The following is a 13,960-nucleotide window of genomic DNA, read 5'->3' on the forward strand; positions in this document are numbered from 1 at the left end:
ATATAACAACCTTGAAAATATGACTTCTTTAAAAATAAAATTATTATCTCACTAACACTTTACATTTTGGAAAAAGTAATTTCCTATATACACTTTTAAATATTTATATATTTCCATTTATTTTTTTTATGCGCTGTGTTGAAAAATGAGCAGTTTTCATAGATAAATTATTTGTGAAATGTCAAGACATGTGCAATAATAAAAAATAAATAGTTTAAAACCCAATCAAGTTGAAAAATTATTCACAAAGAAAAATAAGAAAGCCATAAGTAACTTTATAAGTTAAGATTGGTTCCACAGCATAAATTGGAATAAAATAGTCAAATGTGAAAGAAAATAATGGAAAAATATGAACAAAATGTAAATTTGAGTTAATCAAATATAAGGACTTCTATAAAAATGCAAGGGCAAAAAGGTATACCAATAACCTCTTGAGCTAAAAATGTATTGTATCATATAGGTATGCATAATACTACACAACAAAAAAACAAATAAGTAAATAAAATAAAGTTAAATTTTATATTAAGCATTTAATTTACATAACTATCATTTAAGTCTATACTGCAAACTGAAATTTTTTCCACTAAAAGTATTTAATCCACTATTAGCATCTGTACCTTCTCCTCAGTTTTAAGTCAAGCCTCATTCTTAGCCCTAGCTTCTACCTTCTTGAGCAGCTGCTGTTTTTAATTATAATCATTTCTTTAATCTTCTTTACAAGAACACCTTTCTTAAAAGCATATTTTTATTATTGCAAGAAATCAATGGAAAATGGTGCTTCTGACACTAAGCTCCATTACTCTCTATACACTATCAATATCTCTAAATGTCATATTTTATCTCAGAAGTTAGGTTCTAGAAATTTTTGGAAAATCTTCATAAGTGTCATTAAGAAAGATAACATTCCATCTCTAATTAGGTATAAGAGATAATATGGGTTCCAGACAACATCTCTTGTATAATCTCTATCCAATCTATAAACTCTTTCCAATACTTCCTAAACAATTTAACTGAACCTTGCTTTCTTACCAGCCTGAAAATGACACCTGCAGTTCTAATTTTTTTAAACTATGAAGAACACTCTGATACTACAAACTATCAATGAATCAATCTTCTATCTATTATTTGCAAGCTCTTTGAGTCTAAAATTAAAAAATTATAATATCTAGAGGCAACCAACTTACTCCTTGACAATCAATATGGATTTCAATCCTCATTTTCTACAGCGGACTTGTTAACTATTTTACCAGAAAAGTCCTATCATGCATTATATGGGGGTGGCAAGGCAGTGGAAATCGCTCTTGACAAATCAAACACGTTCAATAATGTCTGGCATATTTAGGATTTTTGAGATTATTAAACCATTCCTTTTAACTGCAGTATTAAAATTTCCTTCAAAAGCCAATACCTGTCTTCATTTTCTAATAACTTCTGGGGTAGCACAAGGTTCTATCCGTAGACCTGTATTGTTTCTTATCTATACATATAATCTTACTGACAATCTTTTATCTAAATTTGTTGACGAAACAACTATAGACCCCAGGCTTGACAAAAAGTCATCAGGCTTGAGTTAAATCATGGTGGCTGTTCAAAGAAGCTATTATCTTTAGTTCCATCAACCAAGATCAATCTTGTATGACTCATCATTTAGCAGTCACATTTTCACTTCATTTGTTTCTTATAAACTTCTTTAATTGCATAACACTACTTGGAATTCTCTCCATTGTGTTTTCTTAACTAATACAATTTAAAGATTTTTTCTGTCATCAGTTTTGTTACTTTTTAACAATATTCTTTGTTTTCTGATAACTTACAACCAAAAAAGTGGTTGCTTGATGCCTTGTTCAGCGTAAACTAGTTAAAAAATTAAAAAAAAAAAAAATTAAAAAAAAAACAAACAAGCATCTTAGAATTTTTTATGACATTATTGTTACTTGAACTTAAGTGAAATCTGAGATTACTGGTAGAGATGGGGTAGGTAATGTTCATTAGGTGCCAGACTAATATACTTCCAATCATTAGCAAAAAAGAGACTAAAAAAAGTGGAATAAAGATCACGTAGAAGAATAAATAACAGCTTCCAACCAAGTAGTCAACAGCTTCGGACTTGGGAATCAAACTATTGACATAAGCCATTTTATTTAAAATAAACATAAAAAATGCTATTAATTTAATATTTTCTTGTTTTTGTAAATATTTTTTATGTAAACTTTATTTAAAATGAAAATGGTAGAACTTACCATTTCTTTAAGTAATGCACCATTAACTATATTTGCAGAAATCCAACCAAATGCACTTTCTTCATTCCCAGTAAGTATTTTAACTCTGTTCTTGGTTTCTCTAAATTTATACTTATTTAAATTTCTTCTTATTGACTCTTCAATTAAGTAACATGCTTCCTGGTCTCTTTCACTATAAAAAATTATAGAAAATATAAATACAATAATACTTACTAATTTAGATACTATGACTTTTTCAAACATGAGTTTATTTGTTTTAACAAATTGAAGACATTATTTTGATATGACATAATCTTAATACAGTTTTTTTATCACATAAATTTTTTTTTCTTCATAAAAGCTTACCAAAGTAGTCTCATTCCAGCAGTTGCACCAAAATATATGGCAGTTTTCTTTATTGCATGTTGTGATAATAGCCTCAATACTACATTATCAATACACTTTTTTATCATTTCTCCAGCCATTTCTGGCTCATGTTCATAACTTGTTATCCCAGCATCTAAATGCATTTTAAAAAAAACTAAAATAATGAGACACTATTGCACAGATTTCAGACACTTCTAGTTCAACAATTAGATTGGCAATGCCGAATGTTGACCCTAATTACAAGGGTTTTATATATATATATATATATATATATATATATATATATATATATATATATATATATATATATATATATATATATATATATATATATATATATATATATATATATATATATATATACACACACACACACACACACACACACACACATGTATGTGAATATATATATATATATATATATATATATATATATATATATATATATATATATATATATATATATATATATATATATATATATATATATATATATATATATATATATATATATATGTCTTCTCCGTTTGAAATTTGATGCAAGTGCATGAAAAAGCGCTGACAGGATAATCATTTTTAAGTTAGCCTGCATAATTTAAAAAATTCATTTTTTTCTGCTATATAAATTGAAACAAAAAAAATGAAAAGAATGCTTTGAATAAATACTAGATAAAATAATTTAAAAAAAAAACTGGTTAAAAAAACATTTTTCATAAAAGTTGAACAAATGAACAAAAATGTTTTTTTGCAGTTTAAAACAAAACACTTTTATTTTTTTGGCAAGCGCTTTATTATGTGCTTGCTAAAGTTTTTGCGGGCGTGTGGGCGAGCGCAAAAAGACTTAAGTGCGAAAGCGCTCAATATATATATATGTAATTAATATATATATATATATATATCAAGCAAAAAAAATTTTTAAAAGACTGCTCCTATTTATAAAGACGCATTAGAAAAGTCCAGATTTCACACCAATCTGCAATACTATTCGTATCTAAATCTTTCTAATACTAATAAACGAAAAAGAATTTTGTGCAACAAACTCACCACTAATGATACAAACTGCAACTGCATAAAGAAAACCACATGTTTGTTAAATAACCAATGTCTATCAAAAAACGTTGTATATAAAGCCATTTTAGCATCACCTAATCCCAGTTTTACAGAAAAAATCTCACATCGGTATTAGTGAAAACGCAGTCAAGCTTAGGTTTGCAAACCACCTTAAATCCTTTAATGCAACAACGTAAAGAAATGACACAGAACTTTCCAAAAAAATCTGGAAACATAAAAATGCAGGTGCCTATGATCAAGCACTAGGGTTATTCCATATCAAATCACATAGTTTTTTGAAAGTTCCCTAGGGTACCAACTCAGATTTGCTTTAAACTTTGACCACACACAGATCTTATGAAAAAAATACAATCCAGAAAGTTTCAGCTTGATTGACCAATTTATTCAAAAGTTATGATTCAATTAAAAATGACCAAAATCCGGAAAATTTGTGTATCAGGAGCTTACAGCAGTTTTTTTCGATTTTTGACAAACCATAACTTTTTAAATAAAGATGGTGATCACCTGAAATTTTGTAGGGTAATAGTTTTTCACCCAAATAATTCATTATTGCAGTTATTTTTGACTGATTTTTTTTATAGCTTTTGAGTTATTGTACCTTACAGTTGCTTAATATTGCAACATTATAAATATTTGTTCGAACTTTAACGTGTTACAGTTTAATACTTACTTACAGAAAAAGGATTTTTTTGTTATCTTTGTGTACTTAGGGTCACCACTTGTTAGAATAATCAAAATTATGCATTAAAATTGATTTAGCACATGCAGCAGCCTATTAAAAAATCACTTTTTTTTTAAATTATGATAAATTACACCGACTTTGCTGGCATAGAAAGTAGCGTAAACAGTTGAGATAAATTATGAAAGTTTTTAATGTTAAGGTTCTATATATAGACAATCACCAAAAAAAATGTAAAGACCTATACTCTATCTTATGACATGATTGTAGCCTTTTGAGAGTGATGATATTTTTAAAAAGAGAACAAAAAAATACCACTTATCACATACAAAATTTATACCTCAAATTTTATACAAACTATACTGTAAAAAAGTGCATTCAAAGAGTAAGATAATTAGTTAAAAAAAAAAGTATGTATCCGTGAAACTAATTAGCTTATCTCTGATTTATATAACTCATAATACTGTCATAGTCATTACTAGCAAGAATATAGTCACGAGCACTTATACTTTTAATCAATGGAACACTTATTTGACACATTATCTTGTCAAATGGAACCCAACACAGACTTGATCATGCATCGTTTGTCCATTTTAAATTTAATTTGTTTCTTTGCATAAACTTCACATTAACGTCTTGGTTTTCATTACAAATATCAACCACAAGCCCTATGTACCATTCTTCATTGCAAAAGCATGCAATATATTTACCGGGTTGAAAATTTGAAGGATTCTTTTTAATCAAAGAAACATCATTTAACACGAGCATCATAGACAGTATCACTAGAGATTCTTCGTAAAAACAATTTCTCTCCATCTGGTACAAAACAGTGATAGCTTCTTGTTCCCGGAACTGTGTGCATCCCTTCATATCATTTCTGAAGGTTAAAAGTTGTTTCATGGTTATTGATATCATTACTTGAAAGATAAAATATGTTAACACCTTTGATGTTTTTTTGAGCCCATGTAAACAGATCTTGTGGTGTGAGAATCTGATTTGTAATTGCTGCTCGTAGACTAGCTTTTGCTGCTTCTCTTTTTATAGTACCTCCTATTCCATCGCATGGACTTTGCCATTTGATGTAACAAAGAAGTGATGCTCAACATTTATTTGGTGATCTACAATGTGATAAATTAAGTTTATTAGACATTTGTAGTTTTTATACTGTGACGCAGCACCATCACTGAAGTATTTAACTTTATTCACTGTAGGTAGTTTGATTTTGACCATAGGGAGCAATTTTGTGAGAAAACAATGGACTGCTGATTGGTCATGACAAAGATGGTCAGAAATTAAACAATAGCATTCACATTTAAGGTGATCTTTTTCATCTTTGTAACAAACAGCAAATGGGTGTAAGGTAGCTTGATTGGCTTGCCAGTAAAACCCTTGTATAGCATCTTGTACAAGAAAACTATAGTTTTCTGCAAAATCCATCAGAATAATGCAGGTATATTGGCCTAATACTTGTTTTGCCTCTGATAAGTAGGAAGACTGTGCTTCTTTGATAAAGTGGTGGTGACAAAGGTCATACAAAGTTTCACTTAAAGTTTTAATAAACTCACTAATGCTTGTTTGGACTGTAATAAGTGCAGTTCGGTCAGTTGATACCCATTGTTTATATGTGATCTGATCATCAAAATCATTCTTTACAAACACATTTTCTAAGTAATTCTTCAAATTTATTTATCAGGGCAGTTGCAATATAGATGAAACATGCAGTTTCGACTATCTATATTACAAACACATACTTTCATTAAATCTTTGTAATATATTAAATGGCTGTTAGGAAGATTTTAATGGTAAGAACATACACAAACTGAGTGGCTTCCACTACTATCAACAGTAAGGCACCACCTTAGTTCACAAAAATTGCTGAATCCAACTTTGTGTTCATATTAAGTGTTTTTGTTTATGAACTTTAACATTATTTATACGCATAGAAACAAAGTCTTTTTTTCCTGGACATTGTCTAGTGTATTTGTCAGATTCATATATTTCAATGACTCTCTGCTTAACAATATCCTCCGAAGGATGTCCTTTTTTAGCCTCAGGTTTAGCAAGTATTCCCTTTTCATTTTTCAGCTTTCTGGCTTTCTTAACAAGATGGTCTGAAACTGAAAATGCATTGCAAGTTTTTTTAATTGACCAACTATCAGGAGTTATGTTAGTAACTGAACTTTTTCTTCATTCAAACTGATTTTTACTTTTTACTTTATTGCATCTAAAAGTTTGTCTAAATCATTACAGTTAATGCACTATTGCTTTTTCTCAGATATTTTTCTTTTGGGTCTATATCCAATGCTGATGCTACTAGGTTTGTCATACTTGTTTCCAGTTTTTTAACTTTTGCTTTCCATATTCTAATTTGTCGCGTTTACTTACATTTACAAGCACTCTTATTTAAATCTGTCCTATTTAGTTCTGAAGAACTAAACTCCTCAACATCAACATCTTTGTCTTCATCTTTATGACTAAATTTTCCTGTAATTTGTTCAAGTTTGAATTCATTCAAACAGTTAGTGCAAAGTTTTTAACCAGGCTTGATCTTAAGTTGACTTGCTGTTAAAATATCGACTTTACACAATCCCTTAATAATTTTTTTCTTGTGGACTTGAAACAGATCACAGCAGTATTTTTAAAGCGCTTCATATCTAGAAATATAGGCTTTTTCATGGTGAAAACATATCTCCTCATTTAGTTCAAAAGTGTGTCCAATTCTTTGAATTAAAACTTCAATATCTGTGTTCACAATATCTTTTAGTTTTATTCTTCCAATCGTTCTACAATAATACGTTTTGTCACAATCTTAATTTAAAACTTTCCCTACACAACATTTCTCTGTCCTTTTTTACTATTTTTTTATTTTTATTATTAATCTAAAAAGTTTAAAAAAGACATAAACATATTAAATCTCAAAGAAACTAACAAATATCAGACACTGATTATGACGCTGATTATGTCATTATTATTAATGACATAACCATTGTCATATGACTAATTATTAGACTATGACCTAAGGCTAGCTCATAGTCTAATAACATTCTCCTTTTGAAAATATCATCTCTCTCAAAAGGCTACAATCATGTCATAAGATAGAGTATAGGTCTTTACATTTTTTTTTGGTGATTGTCTATATATAGAACCTTAACATTAAAAACTTTCATAATTTATTTCAACTGTTTACGCTACTTTCTATGCCAGCAAAGTCGATGTAATTTATCATAATTTTTAAAAAAAGTTATTTTTAAATAGGCTGCTGCATGTGCTAAATCAATTTTAATGCATAATTTTGATTATTCTAACAAGTGATGACCCTAAGTACACAAAGGTAAAAAAAAAATCCACTTTCTGTAAGTAAGTATTAAACTGTAACACGTTAAAGTTCGAACAAATATTTATGATGTTGCAATATTAAGCAACTTTAAGGTACAATAACTCAAAAGCTGTAAAAAATCAGTCAAAAACAACTGCAATAATGGATTATTTGGGTGAAAAACTATTACCCTACAAAATTTCAGGTGATCACCATCTTTATTTAAAAAGTTATGGTTTGTCAAAAATCGAAAAAAACTGCTGTAAGCTCCTGATACACAAATTTTCCGAATTTTGGTCATTTTAAATTCAATCATAACTTTTGAACAAATAGGTCAATCAAGCTGAAATTTTCTGGATTGTATTTTTTTCATAAGATCTGTGTGTGGTCAAAATTTAAAGCAAATCTGAGGTGGTACCCTGGGAGCCTTTAGGTGATTTGATATGGAATAACCCACTAAATATTAATTGTCTTTATGTATAGTTATAAATTTATATGTTTTTAATAAAACTTGCATTATATTACACAATTTAATAAAAAATATGTTTGAACCTTAATTTTTGTTTTAATTTCATTTTATCTTGAATATATTAAAATTCTCTTTGGTGCTACTTTCTTTTGCACAGTACTGTATATATATATATATATATATATATATATATATATATATATATATATATATATATATATATATATATATATATATATATATAGATATATATATATATATATATATATATATATATATATATATATATATATATATATATATATATATATATATATATATATATATATATATATATATATATATATATATATATATATATATATATATATATAGAGAGAGAGAGATAGATAGATAGATTGATAGGTAGATTTTAATTGACCATTGTCTATTTTGGTTCCACATATATTGTCAACAATGTCATTTTTTTTTCATCACAAAGTTTAGACATCTGCTAACATTATTCAGTATACAGTGCATTGTTTTTTCACAACAACATAGTTTTTAATCTCATTAATGGAAAATGGAAAGTAAATATATCGAAAATTTCAAACCAAAAAAAGGGTTTTTACGGGGAATTTTGCTTCATTATATTTTTATGAAGAAAAGTGCCGCACTATCACTGTATTTTTGTGGATGTTTATGGCAAGCAAGCTATTTCCAAAACTGCTTGCACTGATTAGTTCAAACACTTTAAAAATTGTGATTTTAATGTTGAAGACAAAAAACATTCAGGGAGGCCACAAAAATTTGCAATAAAATAAGTTATGTGGAAACAAATTTAAAAAATTGTTTCTACTTTTAGATTGAATTACTGCAAATCAGTAATGCGGTTCATAATGAAAGTTTTCACAAAATGTTGTAAATTCTATATTATTTACAAACATAAAAAAAATTGCACCAGAGATGACATCAGCTAAGGAAAACAAAATTGATATCTTGATACTATACATTTAACTTATATTACATCTTTTACCTGGTCTTTTACCATGGATTTTTATATATATATTTAGAGTTATATTTTTTAGAATTGTATGCATTTGCATTAATTGTATAACTAATTGTATTAATGTATTAAGAGTTATGTAACATAAGAATTGTAATTTAATTTAACTCATTCATTAAAAGTTATTAACAAAGACAATTTTAAATAACTGGTGGCTCTTTTCCTGAGTGATTTTTCATTAACATTTATGAAAGTTATCAAATCGATAACAGTTTTTCCTGCATAAGCAACTTAAAAAAATTATTTTAGAATGAAAACTTTGTCATTACTTGAGTTAAGAAAGCATTTTAATTTGTCAAAAATTTTCCTCACTTTAAAATTTCTTAAGTGTATTGCCGTATTTTCAATAGGTTCAATTTTTAAAATGCAGCAAAGTACTTACATTTAAATCTTTTAAATATTTGCGACACAAAAACTGCAATTTAAAATCACAATTTTAAACAATAAAGTGATTCAATATATTTATTTTCATTAAATTAAGAACTTGTTTGTTGTTATTGTTTTTGTTGTTTGTTTTTTTTGCCTTTTCTTTTCTAAAGTTTTTGTTGTTTACAAAATACTGACATAAAAGTAGTGGGATTCTTTTTTGTAAACAATTGTAATTTAAAAAAATATATGAGCCATTTATTTTTAAAGTGGTATAAGTAATTTTGTTTTTAAACAGAGATTTTTAAAGGTTTGTGTTTTAACATAGACTGTTATATACCATTAACTTGCAAAACCTCTTTCCAAAATATCTCAATAATTTTCAACACAACTGGTTTAAAATTATTTCACAAATAAAGAGATAACATTACATTGTAATCATTGTTACCAACAGATTGATTTTTACCACTTTTATAATAAACGGCACATATATTTACATTATTTCAAACCCCTTGGGAGTTAGGATGTAAAATGTATATGTTCATTTTGTAGACAACAAAAACTTAGTTAAATTCATGTAGTTTTAATTAAATTACACTAAATTACACAAATTCAAAATTAAAATGTGCTTTAACTAAGCATCGTTATTCAAAATATTGAATACAAAAGCATAAGATTTAGTATACTTGCGCATATATTAATAAAACATTTGAGTTTTTTAACTAAACTTTAGAAAAAACAAAATTTGTTTTTTCTAAAATTTATTAAAATTAAAACATGTTTTTATTAACTTATGTTACATGAAAAAAATTTCTGTTTATAGATATGAGACTTTTTATCCCTCTTGTAATGTTCAGATATCGGGGTCTTGAGATGGCGAGTAATTTTGCCTATATAACAGCAGTTACATCCTGCACAGGATGTAACTCCTGTTATATAGGTGAAACTACTTGCCATCTCAAGATCCGGATATCTGAGTATTACAAGAGGGATAAAAAGTCTCATATCTATAAATATCTCCATGCTAATGAAAAATGTTTCATGCAATTAAATGATCAGTGTTTTTCTGTTTTAGATTAAGCATCCAACAAATTCGAGTTAAAACTTAAAGAAAGTATATTCATAGAATGGTTAAAACCTGGTATGAATAAACAAGTTAACCATGTACAAATGACACTTTCTGTTTAGCTACTATTTTTTATACGTATTGTGTATTCTTTTAACCTATTCTTTTGTTATTTCCTATTTCTTAGTATGACATGTTAAACTTTTTAATTGATTTTATTGTATTTTCATAATTATATTATTATTAGTTTGTACAAGAATAATTTTATTTTTTATTTTTTAAAACACCTTTATAGGTATTTTAACAAATTTTAAATATTTAATTTTAACTGAAGATGGCTAGTGTTAGTCGTGTTAGTCGAAACATGTATTTTTTTTTATTAATAAAATGGTTTTACAAATTAAAAAATTTGTTATGATAATATTTTTAAAAAATTGTCTAAAATATTTTAATTATTTATGCTAAGCAATTTTTAAATCACTTTGTTGATGCGTATTAAATATGGCTTCAACTATATCAATGGTTGCCTTTTATTACTTTTTACTTATTACTTATCTACTTGATTGAAGTTGTTATTTTATTATTATTTTATTCTTTTTTTCTGTTGTTAATTAAAAACTTATTCTTCAAAACTTTTTTTTATAATTTCTTTTTTAAAAAATACCTAAATTTTTGCCATAAGTTGTGAAGTCATTGCATTGAATGAACATTAACCCATCAAATCAGGTCAGGTTATTCTGCTACTGATAACATGTAACCCAGTACAACCTGCTTTATATTATATAAGTTATTATTTAAAATAAGTAATAACTTATATAATATACTTTTAAATACCTTTTAAATATCTATATGAATTCAGATTTCACTGTATTTAGATAATAATAAACTAATATTTAAAATTTCAAAGTTCTTTACTTTTCTTGAATAATAAATCAATTGTTTCATCTAATTTTTTAATCTTTTCCTTCTTTTTTTTCCTCTCTTCAAAAATAAATTTTGCTTCAATAGCATAAGTATGAGCTTTTTCAGCATCATTTGCAGCTTTCACAAGAATTGCTTCTGAATCACTTTTTAGTGTTTGTTTTTTTCCTTTTTCCAGAATAACCTTTTTAGATTGTAAGTCCTTTATGTCTATAGCAAGTAAGTTTGCTCTTGAGCATCTGTAAGCTCAGTTTCTTTTCGAGCAGCCATTTCAATCCTTTGTTGACTTCATGATTTTTTGACAGATTCTCTCAGTTCCTTAGAGATAGTTATAGATTCCAGGTTTAAGTCAAGAGCTTTCATATGGTCATACACAATTCTCTGGCTTATTAATGATTTATTCATTAAATTAGGTTGTAACATATTCTTGTTAATGTTAAACCCTCTTTCAACTGCTGCTTGAACATGAAAAAGAGTCAACACCATATTGATTAATTTGGATAGTGCTGGATAATCATCTAAACCACCAACTTTAGAAAAAAGAATTCATCCAATCTACTATCTATTTTGTTGAAATTTATGAAAAGCTTCCTGTTTTTAGAGACATTCTTTTCTAAATATCTCTTGAATTGGTATTTACCTCATCCCTACCTTTTGGGGTAACCTAAAGCAATTGAATCAAGTTATCAACCAAATCACTTATCCTTTCCTTTGCCATTTTTTCATTTCACATTATTTCTGGGTCAAAACATTTTACATTTCGCACAATGGCATATTTTAAAGGCGATTTTTCCACAAACTTACATATCAACGACTGTAGAAAACATATGCAAGTGTAGTTGAAAGCATAAATATCTTTTGGAGTGATTTCATCATTTGTTTTTTTATTTTTTATAATAATGCTGGCACCACATCCAATATCTGGCCTTTTTTAAATAGTTTTTTTCTTTAGTAAAATCCAATTTGCAGAGGCTATTTGCAGTTTTACATTGATCTAAAATATTAGCTATAATGAACTTTGACATTATGCCTTTTAATAGTCGATAAAGGTCATCATATAAAAATGGCATCATTGGTTTAGCATATTGATATATCGTTAAAAAAGATTGCATAATATGGGCTATATGAGCAAAGAAATATAATTTTTCTAAAATTAGAGGATCCTTAGTAGCAGATAAAAAATTTGGTAGCTCATGCACAAAGGTTACTTACTCTTTGGTAGAGATTCCCAAAACCTACATATTTTACAAATGCTCTTCCAAATATTAACAGCTCTTATAGCCCCCTTTTCATCATCAACCCATCGAGTACCACAAAAAGGAAGAGGAAATTGATTACTTTCAGTCACAACAGTAAAGTTTTCTCGTCTGGCATGAGAATCATGGAGAAGTTAATAAAGAGCTCTGAAAATCTTTTTAATACCCCAGTCTATTTTGTTTTCCCCAGTTTTGAATAATAGATGAATCAAATAAAGACCACAAGATCCAGTTGAAATTAGTTTGTTAATGTCATTTTTGGAACGATAGTTTTGCAACTCAGAGTAGAAGGCTCAATTTGCATTTGGGAAATCTATAGATACTTGAATAAGTTTCGTTTTATTCAAAGATTTCAAACCCAATAAAAAATTATGCAAAAGATCTCTACTTCAACAATGTCCAATAAAAGTTGAGTTTAGGTAATGAGTAAAAACTTGATACATAATCAATAATTAACAACAAGATGGATCTTATTGTTAATTATTGAGATAGTGTTTTAAACACAATCCCGATAATTAACAACAAGATCCATCTTGAAACATCGAAAGAAACAGTATAAAAGTCTGACTTATCTATACCTCTAATAAGAACTGATTGAAAATGAGGAGCTATTCCAAAATCTATATAATATGAGTATTTGTCTTTTAAAAGAGAGAACTTTTCAGCTATAGCACTCTCAGGAAACTTTGATTTAAACAAAATCGAAAATCCATCACTAGAACAAAGAAAATGATGACAAAACCTTATACATGTTATACATTAAAAAATATACATGTTGTAACAATCAAAGTGGTTGTTACAACATGTATATTTTTTAATGTATAACACGTATAAGGTTTTTTACCAAAGTGGTTGTTACAACACGTATATTTTTTGACACATTGGTAAATGGTATGTGTCGTTTTTGACTCTTTCCGTGATTTTCTTCATGATGGCCCTTGGGTAGAAACCTTTTGTCTTAATGCTGACAAATGTTCTTCTTAAATATCTTATTGAATTCAGGCTGGCATGGAGACTTTTATTCCCTCTCGACGATTCCAAGTCAAGCCTTTTCTTCATGGTTTTCCTCACATTGTGCTGCTGCAATTTCTAATCGAAACCATTCCTTCCATATCTATCAGCAAAACAATTCCAGAAAACAGATGTCTGTTTACTATTGGTAGAA

The 13,960-nt window shown here is 27.5% G+C and overlaps 1 protein-coding gene across 1 annotated transcript in view; it reads right to left on the reverse strand.

The window, feature by feature from the left end:
- LOC100199550 (ectonucleoside triphosphate diphosphohydrolase 8) overlaps nucleotides 1–13,960 on the reverse strand; it is a 48,335-nt gene that overhangs the window by 23,123 nt on the left and 11,252 nt on the right. The window contains exons 4-5 of the mRNA XM_065793548.1: nucleotides 2,586–2,739; nucleotides 2,241–2,412 (exon numbers count right to left, since the gene is read on the reverse strand). Coding sequence (XP_065649620.1) covers nucleotides 2,241–2,412; nucleotides 2,586–2,739 — 326 coding nt within the window. The remainder of the gene's footprint in view (nucleotides 1–2,240; nucleotides 2,413–2,585; nucleotides 2,740–13,960) is intronic.

Source organism: Hydra vulgaris, chromosome 03 (assembly GCF_038396675.1).
Source record: "Hydra vulgaris chromosome 03, alternate assembly HydraT2T_AEP".
Classification (NCBI taxonomy): Eukaryota; Metazoa; Cnidaria; class Hydrozoa; order Anthoathecata; family Hydridae; genus Hydra; species Hydra vulgaris.